The sequence below is a fragment of the Cervus elaphus genome, chromosome 22 (genome assembly GCF_910594005.1).
Source record: "Cervus elaphus chromosome 22, mCerEla1.1, whole genome shotgun sequence".
Taxonomy (NCBI): domain Eukaryota; kingdom Metazoa; phylum Chordata; class Mammalia; order Artiodactyla; family Cervidae; genus Cervus; species Cervus elaphus.
In genome coordinates, this window is record NC_057836.1 from 4,763,478 (window position 1) to 4,787,168 (window position 23,691).

Sequence of the window (23,691 nt, forward strand, 5' to 3'; positions counted from 1 at the left end):
GGGGGCCGGGGGTGGGTGTGGAATGGGGCTAAAGAGACACCGACTGGGGCTGGTAAGGCTCAGCTGTGTGGTGGCTTCCAGGGCAGTGGCTGTTGAGGTCCCAGGGTCTGCACACCCGCACACACACTGTCTTTGGAGCCCACGGCTGCCTGTGAGGTAAGCTGGGCTCGGGCACACGACGCGACAGCACCCACACAAGGCATTGAAGGGACCCGGGGCAGTAACCCCCCGCTTCCCTGCCGAGCGACCCTCCATCACTAACTATGCTTCCTCCCCTGCTCGCCCGCATCCTCCCAGCTGCTCTGCGAGGTGGATGGGGCAGAAGTGACAGCGTTCACTGTACAGATGAGGAGACAGGCTCAGAGAGGTCGGCGTGTCCGCGGTCACCGGGCTGTGTGCTCAGCCGGGACGGACCCTGGACGCCTGGCTCCTGCCCCAGGCTCGGCCGGTTCCATCCTGTCCCAGAGCCCCTGGCTTCCTCAGGACAGAGCCTGGCCTTTTCTGTGCTACTCGTTTCCCTGGCCCTGGGCAGCATCTGACCAAACTGGTCACTCTTAGATTAGTCTGTGCCCCATGGAATGGCAGCTAAAGCAGGAGTTCTGGCCCTGTTCCAGCCTGGCCCCAGCCCTGGCCACAGCCTCAACCCCAGCCCTGGCCAAACCCCAGTCACAGCCACAGTCCTGGCCCTAGACTCAATCTCAGCCAGACCACAGCCCTGGCCACAACCCCAGCCCCAAACCACACCCCAGGCCACACCCCCAGACCCAGCCTAGGCCACACCTTCAGCCGCAGCCTAGGCCACACCCCTAACCACAGCCTAGGCCACACCCTCAGCCCCAGCCGCGGCCACACCCCCAGACCCAGCCTAGGTCACACCTTCAGCCACAGCCATGGCCACACCCCTAACCACAGCCTAGGCCACACCCCCAGCCACAGCCATGGCCACACCCCCAGCCCGAGCCCAAGCCACACCCCCAGCCACAGCTGAGCCACCTGTCTGGGCAAGACCCATGCACTTGGATGCTCCTTCCTTCCCTGCCACTCCTGCTGCCACAGCCCCTGTCCCTGCCTCCCCTCTGCCCAGGCTCCCAGCCCCCAGATAGTTCCTCTCTGCAGCCAGAAGGATCTTTCTACAATTCACTAGAAATAACCAAGTCACCCCCCCTTGTTTTTAAAAATGTTTTCCAGCTTTATCGAGAGGTAATTGGCATATAACCTTGCATAAGTTTAAGTGCACAACATAATGATTTGAGATACGTGTATGTTGCAACAGGAGCACCACCGTAATTGCAGTTAGCATATCCATTGTTATGTTATCCATTGTTACCTCCACGGTTATTTATTTTTGTGTGATGAGCACTTACTTTTCAAATCTACTCTCAGCAGCCTTCACATTTACAGTACGGTACTGTTGGCTTTAGTCACAATGCTGTACATTATTTATTGTAAAACTGGAAATTTGTAGTTTGTGATCACCGTCACAGCCCAGAGGAGCAAAGGAGACAGGATGACTCATGTCTTGTGGGATCCTGGAACAGCAAAAGAGCATTAGATAAAAATTAAGGAAACCCCCAAATAGAAAAGCTGGGCTAACCCTTCTCTGTTGCCTTCCTTCAGAAAATCGCCTTCATGGTTGCACTGGGCCTGGTGACGACGGAACACCTGGAAGGTGAGGACCCTCGAGGTGGGGCTGGGCCTGGCTGCGGGGTGGGTGGGTCAGCTGGTTGACTTGGCATCAGAGAGAAGCAGTGGGTCTCAGGTTCCCAGTCAGATGTGACCCACCTTCCGTGAGGTTGGTGCCGAGTGCCTGGTTGTCATCACCGAGACCAAGGAGCCCACCTGCTCTCCTGGCTTGACTCTGCACAGAACCCTCTGTGTGTCATTGGAGGGACTTTGTGGGTTCCCTGCCCCCCAGTTGGAGGCAGCACCATGAAGTGATAAGATCGGGGTGCCCAGCTCTGCCATGACTGACAGCTCAAGCTTGGGCGAGTCACCCAGCTCCTCTGGGTCTTAGTTTCTCCATCTATAAAATGGGATAATAGCCAACTCTTCCTCCTGGGATTGTTGGATAGAACCAAGAGGAGCAGCAGCCACCTCCCCTTCTGTCAAGTTGGCCTGTGGGCTCATGTCCGCCCCCAGACCGGTCAGTGGATATCGGCACATTGAGTAGACAGGTCGGCATGATACTACAGGTGCGGTCTGACTCTACCGATGAGAGCAGCTACAGATGAGCTCTGGGCATCGTCGTAGAATCTCGGGGCCTAGGAAGCAGAAAACCAACCTTCTCGTGGCACGTGTGGGGAAGCGGAGGCCAGAGAAGTTGATTCACTTGCTCAGGGTCACACAACTAGTCACTATCAGGCCCAGGATGGCATCCAGGTCTCCTGACTCGCAACCCAGAGTGTTTTTCCACAATTCCAACCTCACTGCTAAAGACATTTTATAAAATGAGAACACCCCCACACCCCAGGGAGACCTGGATTCAGGAAGGAAAACTAGATTGCTCTTCCTTCTTAAAATTGAGGGACGGAAGGGAGTGAACTGAATACCCCAGCGCCCGAGGCACTGACCAGCTCTCATCTCAGGGGAAGGTTCTCTCCAGGACAGCACATGAAGCCAGGGGGAGGGAAGGGCCTTGGCCAGGCCACCCTGTGCCCGGCCGAGTCTAGGTGGGTTGGTCCAGGCCTTTCCATGGTAGCTGGGGTGTAGGTGGTGGGAAGGTACAGGGGCATGGCCTGGCCACTCAGATACCCTGCTACATGGACCTGACCCCGGTGGGAATGTCCCATCCGAGGACCCCTCCTCTCATGGCCCCTCTTGCCTTCTTGGAAGGAGTTCTGTGAATGTCTGAATCCTCCTGCTTGAACTTGAGTGTAGGGAATCCGACTGTGAGTGGCGGCCTTTGAGAGCTGTTTCTGCTCTGTCTTTGGGGCCGTGGAGGCAGCCTGGGCTGGTGGAATTGGCCCCAACAGTCATGTCGGAAGTCCCCTGTTCAAGTCCTGGCCATGCTGCTTAGAGCTGGGCGACCTTGCACCAACTCCTTCCCCACTCGGAACCTCAGTCTCTTCATCTATGACATGAGGAAAACCACTTTGCAGGGTTGTCGTGGCGACTGAGCTAAAAGCACTCTGCGAATCCATTTGTGAGTGTTATAATTTGTATAAACAGTCCTCATTTTGCAAACTCTGCTCCCTCCTGCCTATGATACCCCAAATATTTTTGTATGTGTTTATTTGGACCCTAACTTGTTCCGCAGAGGGTCTGAGATGTCTTATGGGACACACATGAATAATATTGGGACAGTTTCAAAGGAGAAATCAGATCCGAGAAACAGAGACTAGGATATAAAGTCAAAATAGCTACAGACAGAGAGACAGGGCCCACCTGGCAGTCAAAGCAAAAGGGAGAAAGGAAAAGGAGGGAAAACCTGGTTCTCAACCTGCAGGAGGCTCACCATGCCAGGCCCCACAGGGAGGACCGTGTTTGTTGTCAAGAGGGCCGGGCTGGCTGAGCAGAGCGGGCACCTGCCTTCCCAGGAGCCCTCAGCCTCAGTCTGAAGCTCAGTCTGGCCACAGTCTGACCGTCAGGCACCAGCTGTCCTAAGGGTCCCGAGAGAGACGTCCCCAGGCCGGAGGATGGTACCGGAGGATGGCACATGGGGCCATGCTGAGAGCGGGTGCCTGGACTCTGAGCGTCCCCCACCCTCCGCCCAGTCAGTCCTTCGTCCTGAGGCCAGCAGCTCCGTCCTGCCTCAGAGTGAACAATTCTGGAGCCCCCAGCCCACTCAGGGCCACTCTGGGGCCCAGATGCTGGGCAGAGGGGCTACGGGGCAGGAGGCGGTGCCCAGGGTTCGTAGGGGAAGCATCCAGGGTCCCCAGGGCAGGAAGACTCCCGTAACTGCTGCATCTGGGCCTTTCCAGAGATCCAGAGCAAACGCCAGGAGCGAAAGCGGAGAAGCACAGCCAACCCTGCCTACAGCGGCCTCCTGGAGACAGAGGTGAGGGGCCCGCCACCCGCACACCTGGCGAGGGGTGGGGGGAGGCTCCCCAGGGCCGGCCTCCTCACCTGCCCTTCCAGATTAGTGCTCAGGGCGTGACAGTGAACAGCCCTGACCTCCTGGGTTCAGAATCTGGTGAGAGACAGGCAGAGGACCGCCGTGTCAGTAGCTTTTCAGGCGGGCTGCCCCGGGGCTGGGGCTGGATGCGGGTCGCGGCCAGCTCCCTTTCTTCATCCAGATGATCCGGCATGAGGTCTGGTTGCAGGAGTGCTGGCCCCTGGTCCTCCTGGGACCCCTCGGGCCCAACCGGAGCCCGGCCGGCTCAGCCCAAGCTCCTGACTCAAGAGAGACCACAAAGAGGAGGGCCTGGGCGGAGCTGGGGCTGAGCGAGACTGGGGAGAAGGGTTGGCTGGAGGAGGGGAGGGAGTGGCCGTGACTTCACTGAGCTCCCTCTGTGGGCGAGGAGAGACCGCGCCTAGCATGCCCACCCCACCCCCTGGCCCCTGAGCCCCAGTTCCCTTCATGTAGCTCTAAGACTGCTTCTCCATGATGGGCAGTGTGCACTCAGCTCAGATAGCTGAAACTGGCCAAATAGGGTGTGACAGTTAACTCCAAGGGAGGGAATGCCCCCTTCATCCAAATCCCATCCAACACACCACCCACCCCCAACCCGAGGTCGGCTGCAGCTCTACTAGGAGGTGATGAGAGTCACCAAATGCCAGTCGGTGATGCCGTTTAAGGGCGCAACCCAGGGAGCACCTAGCCCCTCCCAGCATTGTGTTCCCAGGGAGGAACTGAATCCAGAATGGGATCGCCTTGCCCGTGCACATCAGAGTCCAGAATTCTCAGCTTGAATCCAGATGTCATCTCCTAAAAACCAGGTCTGCTGGGGCTACAGATGCTCTGGGCTTTCCTGCAAAAAACGCCCTGGAATCTTGCCCTGAAAGGGAAGCTGTTTCATGAGGGCCCTGGAGTCGGGCGGCCCCCCTGAAGTGGAGCCAAGTTTGCAGAGCCCCAGGCCCTGGCACATCGGGGAGACCAGTGAGGCCCTGTGGGGCCCGGAGGACAGGAAGATGCTGCGCTTGCTTCCCTTGGGGAATTCTTGAGTTGGGGCCAGTTGTCCCACGTCTGCAGCTCACAAGCTGGACCTCACTGGGAGGGGACGCCTGTGGGTGCCCTGTGGGGAGAGCGCCCTGTGTCTCTGTCGCCTGCTCCCTAGCCCACCTGCCTGTCCTCGCTGGGACCCTCCCGACTCCCGCTCAGCACACATGCATGTTCACACCCGCTCACTTCCTCCCTGACTTGCTGAGCACGCTGTCTCCTGAGACAGTGCCCCGAGCGCTGGGCCCCATTTGTGAGAGGCACCGAGCTGTTCCTCCATCTCCAGCCATGGAAACAGCATGTCCTCTGTGCAGGATGGGCACCGTCCCCTTGCTTGTGCTCACGATGGATGCGGCCCCTGCTCTGGGGGCCAGGCCATAACCTCGTCTCCGAAATCTGTGGCCTTGACCGGAAATGACCTGATTAGCGAATCAGGAGCTGATGCAAAGCCCTGTGACCTTGAGTCCTGACACACATGTGGTTCTGTGGATCTCTCTTGACCTGAACGCGACCCAAACATGTTGAGAGAGACGGATTTACAACCCGTCATTCAAGTCTACAGCCATCGTCTTGCCACAGCCAAAGCTGCCTTGAACCACCAAGGTCTGAACCCACGTGGCCTGTCGTTGCTAAAACCCAGGACTGAAGTCACCTTATGGAATGTACTGGAAACTTCTTCCATTTACACGTGATGAGCCAAGGGCCACTCTTTGTTGTCAGGTTCCTGGACGTCATGCTAAGAAGTGGGGTTTGGGGAGCCAGTCCCTCTTATGCCTCGTTTCCCCATCTGAGCCCAGAAGCTGCTGAGAAAGAAGGCTCAGGAGGCAGACAGATGGATGGCCAGATGTCTGCTTTCTTACTGATTTGCCCCACCTGGATATCTCTAGCCGTCCTTCCTGAAAGAGGCAGGAGTGCCCACGGGAGCCGCGATGCCCCTGTAGGGCAGAGCCTTTGCTGGCTTTTGCCCTGGCTGACCTGCCTCTCCCCTCCCCCACACCCACGTTTGTCCCTGTTTCTGCCCCTGATCTCGGGTGTCCAGCTGGAGTCCAGAGCCCAGGGTGGGAAGCCCATCCCAGGTGAGTCCTGGGCCGGGTTAGTGTCAACCGAGGAGGGCCCCCTGTCATTCAGTTCGGTTTTCTGTCTCTGCAGAGGAAGCGACTGGCGTCCAACTATCTCAACACACCCCTGTTCCTCACAGCAAGAGGTAAGCGCTTCTCCTGCAGGGCTGCTGTGGGGCTGGGCTGGGCCGCACCTCCTTGCGCGGGCCGCCGCCTGGCTACCCGGCCTGCCCCGTCCGCAGCCACGGCTGGACAGCTGCTCTCCAGCGGGCAGCACATCACAGCTCCCTGGGCCCTCTGCACACCGCTGCCCTCACCCTCACCTGGCACATTACCTCCCTGAGCCTCTGTTTGCTGGTCTGTGTAAAACCAGCCCTTGACAGCGCTGGCCTCTCAGAGCTGGGCCAGGGACAGCAGGGTGAACGTGACAGCACTGTGTGACTGTCGAGTGCGGTGCACACACAGGAGCTGTTCTTCCCACTAGACAGTATAATTTCCAGAAATTAGAAGGAAAACTATTTTTGAGATCATTAAATTATGTGGTTTGGCCATCCTTCACTGGAATGGAAGTGGGTTATGGTTGGAAATGAATTGACAGTGAGTCACTTTGAGGGATCCCTGGAGCAATGTTTTCTCCACTGGACAGCTCACTGCTGTCATGTTCCTCAGGGAGCTTAGGGGGCCATGATGAACCTCTTTCTTGATGGGTTCTGGCCATGACCAGGGCAGAGACTTTACTCCCATGATGCCCTGGGTGAGGACCCAGGAGTCAGTGGGGCCTGAGATACTCCCAGCATGCCCTGGTGAGGACCCAGGAGTCACTAGGGCCTGTGATACTCCCAGAATGCCCCGAGGACCCAGGAGTCAGTGGGGCCTGAGATATCCCAGTATGCCCCTAGTGAGGGCCCAGGAGTCACTGGGGCCTGAGATACTCCCAGCATGCCCCGGGTGAGGACCCAGGAGTCACCAGACCCTGTGATACTCCCAGCATGCCCCTGGTGAGGGCCCAGGAGTCATTGGGACCTGAGATACTCCCAGCATGCCCTGGGTGAGGACTCAGGAGTCACCGGGGCCTGTGATACTCCCAGCATGCCCCTGGTGAGGACCCAGGAGTCAATGGGGCCTTTGATACTCCATCATACCCCTTACACACTGGGCTTTGTGGACTCTAGTCCTGATCGGTGCTCCCCATGGCCACTAACATGTTCTCCGCCCTTCTTCCCTGTGCTAGCCAATGAGGACCCCTGCTGGAAGGTACGTGTCCCTTGGTCTTCACACCTGGGTGGGTGGGACATGCTTTCCATAGAGCCCAGGTAGGGTCACTCCTGGCAAGGGACTGGGGCCCCAGTGTCCTGCTGCTGTGAAATGGAGCGGTGGGTCTGGGCCCCACCCTTGGTGCTGAGGGCTTTGTACAGCACCAGTCCACTTTCCAGCCTGCCCCACAGAGTCGGGCATCACCACAGGGCTCAGCCCACAGTTCAAGCAGGAGCTCTCCAGACACAGGGGCCCCTGGAGCTGCAACAGCCCACATGGCAGCAGCTGATGCTGAGGGCTGGGGGGTTGTCTGGCCCTCTCTGGTCCTCATTCCCCACCTCATTAGGGACTGGACTCAGGTCTCAGGGTCCCACCCCATACACCTACATTTCCGTGACCCTTTGAAACCCCACCCAGCACACACACACCACGCCCCTGCTTCCCAGGGTGTTTGCTGAGTTCTTCAGAGTTTATTCAGTGTTTTTCTTTACTAAGTTTCAGATCTAATTCTAAATTTCCAGTCCCTTTGTGCCACAGTAAGCCACTAAAAAGCAACATGTGATGACATTTCCATTAGACCATGTTGTTTGCAGCCCTAACCCTGTGGTGTCGTGGGTCCATGCCGGCGGGGGTAACGTTTGTCCACAGCCACCCTGTGCCTGGACGGCCAGGGCATGGGGACCAGAGGTGCCGTGAGCCTGAGTCCTGCTGCGTGGAGCCCACAGGCTGGGGGCCTTGGCTTTGAGGCAGGAGACGGGGACGCTCGTCCTGGTTTGCGGGCCCGCGCTCACCTCACTATCCCCTGTCCTCGGGGCTTAGTCCTCTCTCCCAGAGCTGCTGAAAACCCTGGCGGAAGAGCTGGGTCCCAGGCAGGTCGGGGTGGCAGCTGCCTGCCCCCCGCCCCTACTCCCAGTCCGCTGACCCGCCTCCCACCCTCCCATGTCTTCCAGAATGAGATCACCCACGATGAACTCTGTGCTGCCTGCAAGCGAGGGGCCAACCTGCAGCCCTGTGGCACGTGCCCGGGGGCCTACCACCTCAGCTGCCTGGACCCGCCCCTGAAGACGGTGCCCAAGGGCGTGTGGGTGTGCCCCAGATGCCAGCAGAAGGTATGAGAGGCTGTGTCCGTGTGTGGGCGACCCAACCCTCACCCTCTCCCTGAACTGCAGAGCCCTCCCTCACCGGGCACAACATCTAAGGCTGCTCAAACCATCCCTGCTTCCTGGATCATCCCCACCGTGAGCAGAGACGGGGAGGGCCAGGCTGGGGCAGGGTGAGGGGCAGGGGGTGAGAAGGGGGGCTGGGTAGAGAACCAGGCTTTGCAACCTCAGCACAACTGACCTTTGGGATGGGATGATCGTTGTGGGGGGCTGTCCTGTGCACCATAGGGTGTTCGGTGGTGTCCCTGGCCTCTGCCCAGTAGATGCCAATCATAGCCCCCGTCATGGCCATCTCAGACACTGCCGGTTGAGGACCATGGGTGTACAGTGAGCAGAGGTGTCCCTCTGCAGCTGACTTAGCGATTCCAACTTAGTGTACTGATAACACAAACCACAAAAAATAGCACCAGGTAACAAGTTAGAAAGTCGCTCAGTTGTGTCCGACTCTTTGTGACCCCATGGACTATACAGTCCTTGGAATTCTCCAGGCCAGGATGCTGGAGTGGGTAGCTTTTCCCTCCTCCAGGGGATCTTCCCAACCCAGGGATCAAACGCGGGTCTCCTACATTGCAGGCGGATTCTTTACCAGCTGAGCTACAAGGGAAGCCCAGATCTTACTGATAGCAACATGCAAATGAAAAACCATCAAATTAGCAAAAATGATAACATTCCCTTCTGGCAATGATGTGGTGAAATGAGCACTCTTAGACTTTGCCTTAATAATGTGTATACCTTTTAAACCTGGTGCCTTGCTTTGAGGAGTAGAACCTATGGAATAGTTCAATACACATAAAGTTCTATGCAGAAAGAAGTCCCTCAGCTTTTCTTTATAAAAGGGAAGAAAATAGGAACAGCCTGGCTTCCCCGCAAAGAATTGGTGAAATAGATTCTGGCACTTTCCTCAGTGAGATATTATGGGGTCACTGAAAATTATATTTTTTTACAAGGATTTAGGGATTCTTTGGGACTTGTTCACTATGTGGGATTACGTTTTTAAAAAATTAAAATAAAAAGAATACAGGTTTTGTAGCTGCTGTTTAGTTTGATCATTAGCCATCTGATTGAGAAAAACAGGGTGCAGAATAGAAAACCTGGGCGAAAATGCTTTCAGGTGTTAATATTGTGTGTGGCTGGGTGGTGGGAAGTTTCAATGCTGTTCTAACAGTACGCTTTTCTATAGAGTGTGTTACTTGTAAAATCATTGGGGAAATCCTCTTTATTTCAATGAGGAAGCCTCTTTATTTCCACGGGGAATCCTCTTTATTTCAGAGAACACTCTCGTTGAGTTCCCATTGTACCGGGTTTTGTGGGGACCTGAGGAGATGGGGGTGTGGCAGCCCAGAGAGCTCGTGCCCGTGCCCCTGTCCCCCACGTCCGCCCGCCCCAGGTTCCTCAGCCGGAGCGCGGCAGGCCCTGGGCTGTCCGCTGGCTCAGCCCCCCATCTGCCCTCCAGGCCTTAAAGAAAGACGGAGGTGTGCCCTGGACTGGGATGCTGGCCGTCGTGCACTCCTACGTCACCCACAAGACAGGTGAGACACCCGGGCAACCGGGAAGGGGCAGTGACGCCCTTCTGTTCAACCCCGCCCTCGGACTGCTGGACTCACTTTGGGCCCAGCAGAGGCTGTTCTGATCCAAAGCTCTGGAAAGAGGGAGCCTGGGACTAATCCTGAGTGGACCCGGCAAGAGCCTCTGGCTCGTTCAGGAGGATGTGGCCAGAGTGACCTCTAGGGACGGACCTAGGATTCTTCTTGCCTCTCCTGCTCAGCCACGGCGCAGCCCCGGCTGACCTGCCGTTCCCCGTGGGGCCTGGGACCCAGGCCCTTGCCTAGTCCTCCCTCTTTCCTAGTCAAAGAAGAGGAGAAGCAGAAGCTGTTGCAGAGGGGCAGCGAGCTCCAGAGCGAGCACCAGCAGCTGGAGGAGCGGGACCGGCGCCTGGCCTCGGCCGTGAAGGTGTGCGGGGCGGGCGGGTCTGCCCTGGGGACCGCGGGATGTCGCAGATCAAAGCGTTACTCTCTGGTCACTGAGGCCCCAGAAGAGGTCGGACTCAGCAGTGTCATTCAGGGGGTCAGCAGGTGGAGAGGGCAGCTCTGTGACTCAGTAGACACATAGTTATCAAGCAGCTGGGCATCTGGCTCTGCTCCTTCTCAGCTCTGTGACCTCGGCAAGGCCCCATCTCTGAACCTCCATTTCTTCTTGTATAAAGGGGACATGGTGGTTTCTTCTCTGTAGAGTGGTGGTGAATGGTGATGATGGCGGGGATGGTGATGGTGGTTGTAGTGATGATGGTGGTGATGGTGTGATGGTGGTGATGATGGTGGTGATGGTGATGAATTTGGTGGTGATGATGGTGGCAGCAGTGTCAGGCCCTGGTAAAACTCCTTAAACATCATATTTCATTTAATCCTCTCAATAACTCTGTGAAGAGGCCCTATGATTATTCCTATGTTGGAGTTTTGGACACAACCTCAGGAAGTTGAAGTTATTTGCCTGAGCAGCAAATGATTCAAATTCTAACCACTTTACTGTGATGCCATGAAACCTAAAAGGCTAGAAAAAGCCGTGAACACAGCAGGCAAGAGAAAGAGCAGAGAACTGGCCAGCAAGCTCAAGGTCTTTCCGAGTGGCTGCAGTTGAGCCAGAGCAGGCTCCGTGCCTCCTCCAGCAGGAGGAGGGAGCGGCGTGGTCAGCTGGGAGCCCCCCACCCACAAGGGAGCACATTCCCACATCCCTGCACACACACACCATTTCCAGCCCTGAATTTTAAACCAACTTCTCCTGTGGATCTGGCTGCCATTTAATTCCTTTTTTCACTTCTGGCTGGTGTGTGAGGCCCTCTTCCTGGTTTCTTTCAGCCTCTGCGAGGAAAGGGAGGGGCTTTGGGAGAAGGGGTTAAGTGGTGGCTACCCCAGGGGCCTGCATTACTAAATGCTGAGACCTTTCTCTCTGACACCTTCCCCGAACAGAAATGCCTGGAGCTCAAGACGAGCCTGCTGGCCCGGCAGAGGGGCACCCAGTCGTCCTTGGACCGCCTGCGGGCCCTCCTTAGACTGATACAGGGTGAGCAGATGCTCCAGGTCACCATGACGACCACCAGCCCCGCCCCACTGCTGGCAGGGCCCTGGACCAAGCCCTCAACAGCAGCCATACACTCTGCCCTCCAGCACCCCCAGGGGCACAACTGACCCCCGAGGGACCCGTCTTCATTCTTGGAAAGTCACTGGGACCCTGCTCGCAAGACCTGAGGGTTCTGTCAGCCTTAATTCATACACACTATGAATTTCAGACAAAACTAAGACCAGGAAAGAAGGGAGGAGGAGCTGAATGAGAGCCAGGATGGAGTCCTGCCCACTTCCTGTCAGACAGGACACCCGGAAGCCAGCTGGGGGCGCAGAGTCAGCTCCCTGCTGCTGGGGGGGCTTGTCCAGGCCTCTGGTTTCTGGGCACAGCTGTCTCCTCGGCCTTGAGTCACCCCTGCTCCGGAGAGCAGGGCCGAGGCGCCCTACGTGCTTGCGGGAGGGGAGCCGAGGACACGGCGTAGCTGAGTAGTAGAGCTAGTTGGAGCGAGAGGTGGGTAGCAAATCTAGGTAGACTCCGCCATCCGCCCGCCCTCACGGGGCCACCAGGCGCGCGCCAGGCCTTCCAGACGCCCGCCCCATCGTCAGTGTCATTAGCGTTCAGAATCGCAGCTGTTTAACTGGAAGGATGCTCCGAGGGTCGGACGCTGCTGTCGCCCAGCCTGCCTCTGTCTGGGCCCTGATCGCGGGGGCCCCCTCACCTCGCGCCTCCTCCCGCCTCTGCTGACTTTGGATTCGTCTTGCCCTCGGTGTCTCTGGGCGAGATGGAGCTGCAGCCATGCTGGGGAGGCGTTTGGCAGGTTTTCCATCTGGGGTTGAATCGTTCACCCTAACGACCGAAGCCTTTTCTTTTCTCCTTTCGAAGAGCCGATAAGATATTCCGTTCCTCTTTTCTTGCCAGTACAGACACTATGCCAAAAAAATAACTTTACATTTTTGTACGGCGTTTTTATTGTGAGATAATTTAATGTGAAGGGGACTTGGTGACTTCGCTTCCCGCTCACCAGGGTCTCCGCTGCCAGGGATGAACGGAAGCCCCCTCGGGTGGAGGGGGAGGCTGCCAAACTGGAGAGACCCAGAGCGGCTTTTAAGAAGTGGGGAGAGGGGGGAGGGAGAGAGACCAGTGGCCTCGGGAGACTGGAGGGTCCCTCTTCTCGCAGTCTCCTCAAAAGCGGAGGGAGGGTGCCCACCATTGTAAAAGGGCTCCTGCGCCTGGGGTGGGCTGTGCAGGCTGGTCACGCCTTTCAGCTTCTCCAGTCCCCGAGGGACTTAGAACTTAGCACAACAGGATGAGCATCTGGGAGCCATGGGGCTCCCACCCCCAGCATATCACACGGTGCCGACCGCAGTGCACGCGTGTGCGTGCGCACACGTGGCCCCAGACACGCACACACGCACGCACGATGCCAGGTGCCCGGCGAGGAGGCTGGCCGGCACCCCACACAGCCCGCTAGCGGTCCCTCCTGTCATTTCCACGACTCCGGGAGAAACTGTGCTGTACGATACAAATCTATTTTAATACACTCAACACTGGGTTGAACAAGATTTTTATATTCTTTTATTGATGAACAAAGTGAACTGTGAGACACACGTCTTATATATTGGTTACTCTAGATGCCAATTATGCATTACCGCGTGGCTTGCGATGTAAATGTCTTCAGGTTCCTTTTTTTTTTTTTAATTGGTTGGTTTTTCTTCTCGGATGCATTGAATTACGTTTTTAAAGAAATTGTTAATGGGAGGATGTGAAAGGTTGGACCCGGGAGGGGTAGCTGCCGATGTGTCCTGAGACTTAGTTTTTTTTGGACCAGGGAGGACCGTCCGATGGCTAGTGAGGATAGAGAAACAGTGTTTGTCTTAAATATGCCGATGTAGTTTCCTTCTTACGATGCATTAAACTCGATGGATGGTTTCAGAGCCCTGTGGTTTGTTTCCTTGCCTTCAACAGAGAGGCCTCGGGGAGTACGGGGGTGGGGGAGGCAGGGAGGAGGGGATTGGAGGGGGTAAAGGTCAGGGTCCTGCCATCAGCCAACCCCAAAGGGAGGGAGGGAAGAGAGAACCCTGAGGGGGGCCACCACGCACAGATCCCCCAACCCCGGGGGGTGCAGGCACCCCTTTAGAGCCAGGATTGACGATGGCAAGTAACAGAAGCTCAGACCAGGCGCCGTGCGGAGCCCAGGGGCCATGTGTACACTGCTCCGCCCCTCCTCCCCCTGCTCCTCCTCTCAGGATCCACGTGACCGCTGTCTCTGCCTCCCGGGCAGCGTGGCCCCAGGGTCCCACAACTGCCCTGGTCTCAGTCACACTGGGAAGCCAGACCGCCTGCATCCTTGCTCCAGACGTGATGTAGAGGCCTCTGGTTGGTCCAGCTGGGTGAGGAACCCATCGATGGACAGTCAGCTGTGGCCAGAGAGTGGGTGGAGGACACAGCGACTGTCCGCTGGAGTCCCCAGCGGGGTCTGCTGCAGCCAGCGCTGTGTGTTCCCCGCCCCCACTCCCCTCCCCTGCCTGGGCCCAGGTACCGGAGTCAGACGGCTTTGGCTCCGCTTTTGGGTCCGTGTGTGGCCCCCACTCCTCCTGAGTTCTCACCGGCCTTGTCCCACCTCCTGGCTTTCCGTGTGTCTGTGCTGGTATCTCCCCAGTCTTCTTCTCCAGCCCAGACCTCTGCCATGGACTCCCGCTGCCCACGGCCAGCCCACTGACGTCAGCGGGCGTCTCAGACGGCCTGGTCTCCCCAAGCCAGCCCCTCTGACCCGGGGGGGTTCAGCCTCCTAATGACGTGGGCCGGCCTCCACCGCGGTCAGCGCCGTCTGTCAGGTGAGCTTTCAGAACTGTCGCAGGATGTGTCGATCACCGTCTCACCACCCACACCGCGGCCTCGGTCTCACCATCCTCAACCTGGACCACCGCCGCCACCGTCTCCGCACAGCCACCTCCTCCGCCCCGCGCGGCCCGTGTGACAGCGCCTCTGTTAGACCCCCGCTTTCCCTCCTCCCTCAGCAAAAGCTCAAGGCCACAGGTCCTGCCTCCTCCCGCCCCTTCAGCATCTCCTCCCACTTCACTCCACCTTCACGGCTCTGTTCTGGCCACTTGCCTCTCTGCACCGCCTGGAACCCCCTGGGCCTGCGCCTGCCACAGGCCTCTGCACATGCAGTGGGCTCACCCATGTGCCCCTGCCCCCCGTCGTCTCCCTGAGCATCTCCCCCACTTGGGGTCTTGACCACAGTCCCCTCCCAGGACAGCCGACCCCAGGCCCCCTGACCAAGACCCAGCGTTTCCTCTCCTTCCTGGCTCTGACTCTTGGGACATTCATGACCTGCCGTTGGTCACCTTCGTATGGTTTTGTCCGCTTCACAGAGGCAGGGAGTTCAGAGGCTGGACATCTGAGATGAAGGTGTCAGCGGCAGGGCTGATTTCTCCTGAGGCTGCGGGACAGACTCTGCTTCTGGCCGCCGTAGACTCATCACCCGTCCCTGCTCCGCCTGACACTTCTCCCTGTGGGTGTCTGTGTCCTTGTCTTCCTTTCTCATCAGGACAAGTTGTATAGGATGAGGCTCCACCCCAGTGATCACACATAAACTGTGTCACCCTGCTTCCGAATCAGGTCACATTCACAGATCCTGGGGAGCTTGGGACTTAAACATCTTTTGTGGGGGACACAACCTATAACAGACACCTTCCGTGGGTCCTCTGAGATCTGCTTCTCTAGGTTTCTTCGCCCAGGACCATCCAGGGCTGCCCCCCTTGGCCTCGCCTTCCCCTGCACAGCCCACGTAGTGTCATCCTGCCCAAGACCCCGTTCCCTGACGGCCAACTGTGTGCCCGCCCCACCTGGTTCCTTCCTGGGACCTGCTCTGACACGTCAGCCTCTCCCAGGGGACTTGAAATGCCAGGACCTAAAGGGGGACACACCCAGGTCACACGGCCAGCAGGTGGCTCTATCCCAGTCCGTGGTTCCTGGACACTCTGCCTCTCTGGACGCTGGACACTGGTCATGTGGGGCCCGTGTGGATGGCTGGAAGCTGCCCTAACCAAGTCGCAGGTACGCGCACTCCGGACCCGGCTAGCTGGCCAGTCGGGGGCTGCAGATGGCGACCTGGCCCCTGGGTGACTCCACCGAGCGTGAGGGGACAGACGAAGGGGCACAGGCTGGCCAAGTGCTCCTGACCACACGCTGCCCCTCCCTACCCTTTCAGCCCATACTGCGTGTCCCATGGGGGGGCAGTGCTCCTTAAACTAGACTCTGCTGTGCCCCCACCATCTCCCAGACCCCCTGGGGCTCCCCAAGAACAGCGCCTGCAGTGTCTGGTGATGCCGCTTGGGGGGTCCTGGTCCCCACCTTGATGTCCTGCCCTCCCCTGAGCAGCAGCTCAAGTTGTGTTTGGGGGGGCTCCCCAGGGACCCCCAGGCACACCCCAGGGAGAAGTCTGGGCAGGTGGCTGCAATCTGAGACTGTGAGACCACCTTCAGGCCACCCCACCCTCAGCCTGTCCTGCTTCTGGCGGCCGCTGCTCACCCCACCCCCATCCCCTGCCTCTGGTCCCCCGGGAGGACCCCACACCAGGCTGCAGAGAGCTAGGTGCTGGCCGTGGCTTCTGCTACCCTCACTGGCTACCTTCTGCTTGGCGAGGCCCCAGCACCCACTCCAAGAATCTCTGGTTTCCAAACAGAACGGAAGGACTCCCACCCACCCGCAGGCAGCTCTGCTCGGGTCCCTGTTGTCGTCGGGTGGCAGAGACCCATTGGTTGCAGTAGCTAGCAGCAGGCAGGTTCCTGTGGGGTCGGGAAGCCAGGCGGGGGAAGGCTGGCTCCGGGAGGGTGTGTGCGGAGGCGCTTCCACCCCCAGCTTCCCCGACCCCCCGGTGTTAAGTCAGAAGGAGGAGGGGTCCCCACCACCTCCACTGCTGGGCTCTTTGAAGTGGAGGCATTGCCCAGAAAGCGGGGGGCAGGGGCAGCCTGGGCTGGGCCTCGTCTGGAAGCATGGCAGTGGTGTCAGAGCAGGCTCGTATCAGCCCAGAGAATCACTGTGTGCGTCACTTCCAAATCCACAGTCACTAACTTCATGTTTATTTCCTGACCACGCTACGTGGCATGCGGGATCCTGGTTGCCCAACCAGGGATCGAACTTGCCCCCTCTGCAGAGGAAGCAGAGAGTCCTAACCACTGGACCACCAGGGAAGTTCCTCAAAAAAATAATAAAGTTCCTTTATTATCATCTCCATTCTCCTACTAAACTTATCCAATGGGTTTCTTTTTCTTTCCTGTTTGTAAAAAATAGTTTTAAATACTGTATTTCACTCTTACAGAATTCCCCTGTTTTTAAAGATTTCTATTTTTGTTTTTCACTGTGATTTCCTCTCTTTTCATTTACTTTAAGCATATTTTCCTTTATGAACTTGAGAGTGTGTATAATAACTGCTTTAACATCCTTGACTGCTATTTTCAACACCTGCATTATTTTCAGGTTGGTCTCCATTGATTGTTTCTCGAGATGGCGCTAGTGGTAAAGAGCCCGCCTGCCAATGCAGGAGACATAAGAGACGTGGGTTCGATCCCTGGGTCAGGAAGATTGCCTGGAAGAGGGTATGGCAACCCACTCAGGTATTCTTGCCTGGGGAATCCCAGGAACAGAGGAAACTGGCGGGCTACAGTTCATGGGGTCACAAAGAGTCAGACACGACTGAAGTGACCTACTGTGCACGCATCATTGATTATATTAGACTGGATTGCATTTTCCTGTTTCTTTGTATGATGAATAATTTTTAACTACGTCTCGGATGTTGTGGGTATTATGTTGTAGAGACCCTGGGTTCTGTTATGTTCCTTTGAAGAGTGCTGGTTTTTGCTTGTTTTAGCAGGCATTGAACTTGGGCCCTAACTGCAAACTCTGTCAGCAGGTGGCTCAGACCCCGGTTCAGTTCTTTTATCATTAGCTGGTGTCTGTCCTCCATTTGAGACTCAGTGATCAGACAGAACTTGAAACTGGGTTTAAATGCTCAAAATACAGCCTCTCCCTGTCTGGCTCTCTCCCGTCCAGAACTCCTGACCCACCTCCTAGGGACCGTCCCAAACTCTACCCTCTGCTCTTTAAGCCAAAAAGACTGTTGTTTCCTACTGTCGACACAACCATTCTAACAGAATTGCCAACTTCGGCCCAGATCAGATTAAAATCCACATAAAGGAAGCCCATCCGGCGCCAGTCACTTCTCCAAGTGTAGACCTCCCTCGAGTCTGTCCTCACTCAATCTCCAGGGCCTTCACATTGTTGATTTCCTGTTTGCTTACCTGTGTTCTTTTGTATTTTGTCTAGAGTTAACAGACGTTGTTGTGGAAAAGTCAAGTCCCAAGAGAGTTATTCAGCCACACTGGAAGCAGAGCACTTGGATATACTAAGAATCCTTAGAAAACTTGAATGTATGTGTGTGTGCTCAGAGGTTTAGTCGCGTCCAGCTCTCTGTGACTCCATGAATTATAGCCTGCCAGGTTCCTCTGTCTGTGGAGATTTTCCAGGCAAGGATACTGGAGTGGGTTGCCATGTCTTCTTTCTGGGGATCTTCCCAATCCAAGGATCGAACCCTCGTCTCTTGTGTCTCCTGCTTTGGTGGGTGGATTCTTTGCCGCTGAGCCACCTGGGAAGCCGCTTAGAAAAACTTAGGCTAAAGTAAGAGTGAAAGACCACTTTCCAATTCAGTTTTTTAAAAATTCCTTCTGGGACTTCTCTGGTTGTCCGGTGGTTAAGAATCCACCTGCCAATGCAGGGCACACCAGTTCGATCCCTGCTCTGGGAAGATCCCACATGCGCTGCAGTTCTAGAACCCCACACACATTAGAGCCTGTGCCCCAAAAACAAAAGAAGGCACCGCAGCGAGAAGCCTGTGCCCCACAACTAGAGGCTAGTAGCTCCCACTCGCCGTGACTAGAGAAAGCCTGAGCCCAGCAACGGAGACCCCGTGCAGACAAAAATTAAATAAAATTTGAAAATGCCTTCTGTACGTTGTTCCAGACGTGTAATATTTTCAATTCATAAACTATATATAGGAGTGGGGCATTTTAAAACTTTACACAAGCAATAGCACCCTGTATTTATCATCCTGCAACTTCTCCCCCTCTCCGCATAATACTAGAGATTCAGTCACATGGAAACGTACAGATCCAATTTATTCATTTTACCTGCAGGACACTGTTCACTCTCATGGAAGTCGCTTTCCTTCATCTGCCTTTTCTTCTATTGATGGGCACACTCAGGTCGCATCTGATTGTCTGCTCTGACAACAACCCTGCAGTAATCTCTGTACCTCCCTTTTTTGGTTTATTTCTCTCGACTCACAATTGCTGGATCAGCTTTAACTTCACCAGCTTGCTAAATTGTAATTGTACCAATTTACATCTCTACCAGCAGTGCAGGAAAGTGCCAATTCCTCAAAATATGAACAATGCTTCTCTCCGGGCGGTAAAATTTTAAATGATGCTCACTGCCTTTGTTTGCACTTTCTGTCAGCGAACTTTTTTCCCCCTGAGCAATTATTTCTCTGATAACAAAACAGGAAAGCTTTTTGTTATCAAACCAACAGCAGGGCTTGCCCTGCCTCTTCCACCCCATCTATATCCGGGGAGGACCCCTCTTCGGGGCCCAAATCACTCAAGCCTGGGAGCTGCCAGGACCCTCCCCTATCTCCCCCCTCTTTCCCACTCCTGCCTGAGTCTTGTTCATACTGCGATAGCTCTAAAAAGATGTATCTGGGGACTTGGCGGTCCAGTGGCGAATACCTTGAGCTCCCAATGTCAGGGGCCCCAGTTCGATCCCTGTCCAGGGAATTAGATACCACAAGCCATAGCCAAGAGTTCACATGCTACAACTAAAGATCCCACATGACACAACTAAGACCCAGTGCAGCCAAATAAATAAAATGGAAAAATAAAAATAAGTAAATAAATGTTTTAAGGTATTGGAAGAAAAAATGTAAATGGAAAATAATTTAAAAAATTAAAAAAGGCATATTTTGTGCTTTTATTTGCTTTTCTCCCCAGCTCTTCTGCAAGCCCCATGAAGGCAGGATGTATATGCCCCCACAAAACCTCTATAATTCTGAGACTGTTACTGCTGGGACAAAACAGATGCTGCGAAACACACAGAGGCCCGCAGAGTGGAGACTGTTCTTCCCATTAATCAAAGGAGAAGAAGCTCCAAGAACTTACCCCAACCACACTCCCACGTGCAGGACAGAAACCCAAGTGGAGCCTCCTCACTTTGAACTCCCCGTGTTGGGCGACATGACTCACCTAGGCTCACAGGTCTGAGTCTGAGCTGTACCAGAATCGGGGAGCCCAGTGCCTGGCCCCCCGGTGATGGCAGTCTGCCTCTTTGGAATGGACTGGCCACTTGCTCTGCCTACAGACGCGTCTACTCAGGGCAGGATTCGTTAATTCCTGGTAGATGTCAGCTCCAAGTCCTGGGCAGCCTGCCTAATCTCTGGAGTCGCTTAAAATCTCTGTCATTTCTGCAAAAGGGAATGTTTGGGCAATTTATCTCACACGTCCTTGTCCATAGAGACACTCCGGGGCCCTGGTTCCAGCCTCACGTTTCATTGTTTCAGGCTGATACGCGCCGCGTGGGTCTCCGACACATTATCACCGTAATCGCTTTCTCTTGCCGTGGAAATGGTGCTTTGATACAAGGGAAGGGTGACAGGACCACGCGGCGCTGGCGCTGGGATTCCACAATTATCGCTTGTGAAAGGGAGGCTGCCATCAAAGCAGCCACGGGAGAGCGTCTCGGGGCCACCTCTCAGAGTCAGAAAATTTGAAACATATATTTCACAAATGTGCGCCACACTGGAAACCTTTCTGCATAATGCATGAGATTTGATTTAATGTCGTTGTTAATTCTGGTGTTCACAGTGGTGTCCTCTTAAGGGAGACATCATTTTTTTTATTTCAGACTTTTTTTTCTTTTCCTGGCAGCACAACTCTGAGGCCGTTTTCGGGTTGTTCTGAAGTGTAAGAGAACAAGACGCCTTTCTGGGGGCGAGGGGCGCAGATGCCAGCCGCATTTCCAGCGGCCAGTGCGGCTGGCCGTGGGTTTGCCTCGGGCTCCGAACTGAACCCCTTGGGGGCGGGGGAGCCCACTCAGGCTGGTCCGAGCGCCCCCCGCCCCCCACCATGCCTGACTGTGGTTGGCTGGATCTGGAGTTTTAAAAAAAAGAAAAAAGGATGTAAGAGAAAAGAAAAAGAGCTTTGTAGGGGAATAGAAAAGAAACAATAATACTTTTCAAGTGGTCCAAGAGCACCGTTCTGGCTGCGCTTGGCTGTGAGAGAGGGAAAGCTGGAAGGAACAGCAAAGATGGATGAAGAAGGATGGAGGGAAAGAAAAAGAGAAAGTGAAGTCTCTCAGTCGTGTCTGACTGTTTGTGACCCCATGGACTGTGTGTAGCCCACCAGGCTCCTCCATCCGTGGGACTCTCCAGGGAAGAATACTGGAGTGGTTGCCATTTCCTTCTCCAGGGGTTCTGCCCACCCCAGGGATTGAACCCGGGTCTCCCGCCTTGTAGGCAGACGCTTTACTGTCTGAGCCACGAGGGCGTGGGGGGTCAGACCAGAAGCAGGAGGGGGGCTGTGGAGAGACAGGTGAGAAAGAGGGGGCTGGGAGGAGACAGGCTATGCTGCTCAGATCAGCGGGCCCTGAGGGGCTCCTGGGGCCCAGGACACAGGGCCAGAACCCGGCGCCATGAGGGCACAGGCTGCCACCACCCAGCTGGGGAGGCTGGCCTGGAGCGAGCACATGCTGCAGCCTGTGGAGCCCATCCTGCGCAGAAGTCCGCCGAGCTTGGCAGGTCTGAGCTCCCTCGGCCTTTGTGAACATCCGCCATCTACTTAGGGTGACTGCAGCTGCTGAAGAGGTGTGCCCAGGGCTGGGTGGGGGTGGGGAGGAGCGTGGACAGCCACCCGGGTGACCAAGACCTGTCTTAAGTCCAAAGATGTAGATGATTCTGGTCCAACCAGGAAGTGTCCAAGATACAATTTGGCAGCAGACAAACCTTTTTTTTTTTTCTCCAGTTTTATTGAGAACTAACTGATGTACATCACGATGCTTTTTTTCTTTTTTAAATTTCATTTTTAACTAGAGGATAATTGTGTGTGTAAATGTCGCTTAGTTGTGTCCGACCCTTTGCAACCCCATGGACTGTACGGTCCATGAAATTCTCCAGGCCAGAATACTGGAGTGGGTAGCCTCTCCCTTCTCCACGGGAACGTCCCAACCCAGGGATCAAACCCAGGTTTCCCGCATTGTGGGCGGATTCTTTACCAGCTGAGCCACAAAGGAAGCCCTTGAGGATAATTACTTCACAATATTGTGATGATTTTTGCCATACATCAGCAGGAATCGGCCACAGGTATACATATGTCCCCTCCCTCTTGAACCCCCCTCCCACCCACTGGGTAAGTTTAAGGCATATAGCATGTGGGTCTGATGTACGTGTATCGTGAAATGATTATCATAATAGGTTCAGTTGACATTCATCATCTCATATAGACACAATAAAAAGAAAACAATTTCTCCTTGTAATGAGAACACTTAGTATCTACCCTCTAACAACTGTCCTATGTATCAGACAGCAGGAGTAGCTAGTAGCTATAGTCATCAAAATGTTAGTTATATTCCTAGTATTATTTATCTTACGGCTGAGGTTTGTAGCTTTTGATCACTGTCTTCCAATTCCTCCTTCCCCACTTCCTATCTCTGGTAACCACAAATCTGATCTCTTTTTCTATGACATTGGTGGTTTTTGTATATATTTTGTTCTACATATTAAATTGGATCTTAGGGTTGTTTTTTGTTTCCTCTGCCTGACTTATTTCACTTAGCATAGCATCCTCAACATCTATCCATGTTGTCAAAAGTGTTAGGATTCCCTTGTCTCTATGGCTGAATAATCTTCCACTGTATAAATAATCACATCTTCTTGGTCCATTCATCCACCGAGAAACACGTGGGTTGTTTCCAAGTCGTGGCTGTTGCCAACACAGGGCAGACAAACCCTGATGTCCACACTGAATCATTCCAATGTGTTCAGACAGGAAGCTGGGCCAGGAGGTTGCATCTGATGAGTCTCAGGTCTCGTGGTTTCTGAGCTGCTGTCCTGGCAGCTGGAGGGGAGTGTGGAGTGCGAACGCCCCCTCCACTGTGAGGTGGGGAGACGGAGGCCCTGACCCCTCTCTCTGGCCCCCACAGCACAGGGCTGCACAGAGCCGAATCCCTGCTCTGCCACGTACAAGCTGTGTGGCTTAGAGTAAGTTCCTCCACCTCTCTGGTCCTCCAGGTCCTCGTCTGTAGACCAGCAATGAGACGATTGGAGTAGACATGTAGGCCCACCTGCCCCAGGTCGGGGAGGGACTTCACCAGGGAGGATTAATCCTCCTGGCCTCTCTCCCCACCCCCTTGCCCCTCCCGTGGGAAGAGGAAGGAATATTAAGAAGGTGGGACCCGGAAGTCTGGAGCCAACTGCCTGCAGAACACGTGGACTCTGGCCCGCGTCTTGCCCGGGCTCAGGGATCAGGTGGTGTTTGTCGAAATCAGGGTGACTAGTTAGTGAGCGCCCTTGGCCACAGACAGAGCCCAGGCAGGCAGGGCCCTGGCCAGCTCAAAGCAGGCACTTTGACTCCCGGGTCAAAGTCTGCCTTTTCCTCAATGTTCTCAGTCTGGGCACGGAGATGGCTGTTACTTAAAGCCGCTCAAGCCCCAACCATGAACGCCCACCTGGCTGGGCTCCCCCAGGAGGCAGAGGCAGGTGGGAGGTGGTTCTGCAGCAGCCCCTACACTCCAGGGACCAGCAAAGACAGCAAAGTCTCCTCCCGGCGTGTGGCCCGCGTGGCCGTGTGTCATCCTGAGAGCCCCATGGGAGGGACCCGGCTCAGCCCCCGACCATGTCCTTGTGGTGGCCATCTGAGCGCAGGTCGGAAAAGAATTTCCAGACACAGAGCATTGAAGGAGGGAGTGAGTTCATTATAACAAAGAGAAGAGATAATGTGGGCGCTGGGAGCATGGCAGG

The 23,691-nt window shown here is 55.4% G+C and overlaps 1 protein-coding gene across 2 annotated transcripts in view; it reads left to right on the forward strand.

Moving 5' to 3' along the window:
• Positions 1-13,561, forward strand: part of PHF21B (PHD finger protein 21B) — an 83,165-nt gene extending 69,604 nt beyond the window's left edge. For both annotated transcript variants that reach the window (XM_043882492.1, XM_043882493.1), the window contains exons 6-13: positions 1,618-1,669; positions 3,921-3,997; positions 6,248-6,302; positions 7,388-7,410; positions 8,361-8,519; positions 10,024-10,099; positions 10,417-10,520; positions 11,534-13,561. In XM_043882492.1, the coding sequence (XP_043738427.1) occupies positions 1,618-1,669; positions 3,921-3,997; positions 6,248-6,302; positions 7,388-7,410; positions 8,361-8,519; positions 10,024-10,099; positions 10,417-10,520; positions 11,534-11,752 (765 nt within the window). In that variant the 3' untranslated portion in view covers positions 11,753-13,561. The remainder of the gene's footprint in view (positions 1-1,617; positions 1,670-3,920; positions 3,998-6,247; positions 6,303-7,387; positions 7,411-8,360; positions 8,520-10,023; positions 10,100-10,416; positions 10,521-11,533) is intronic.
• Positions 13,562-23,691: the final 10,130 nt, after the last annotated feature.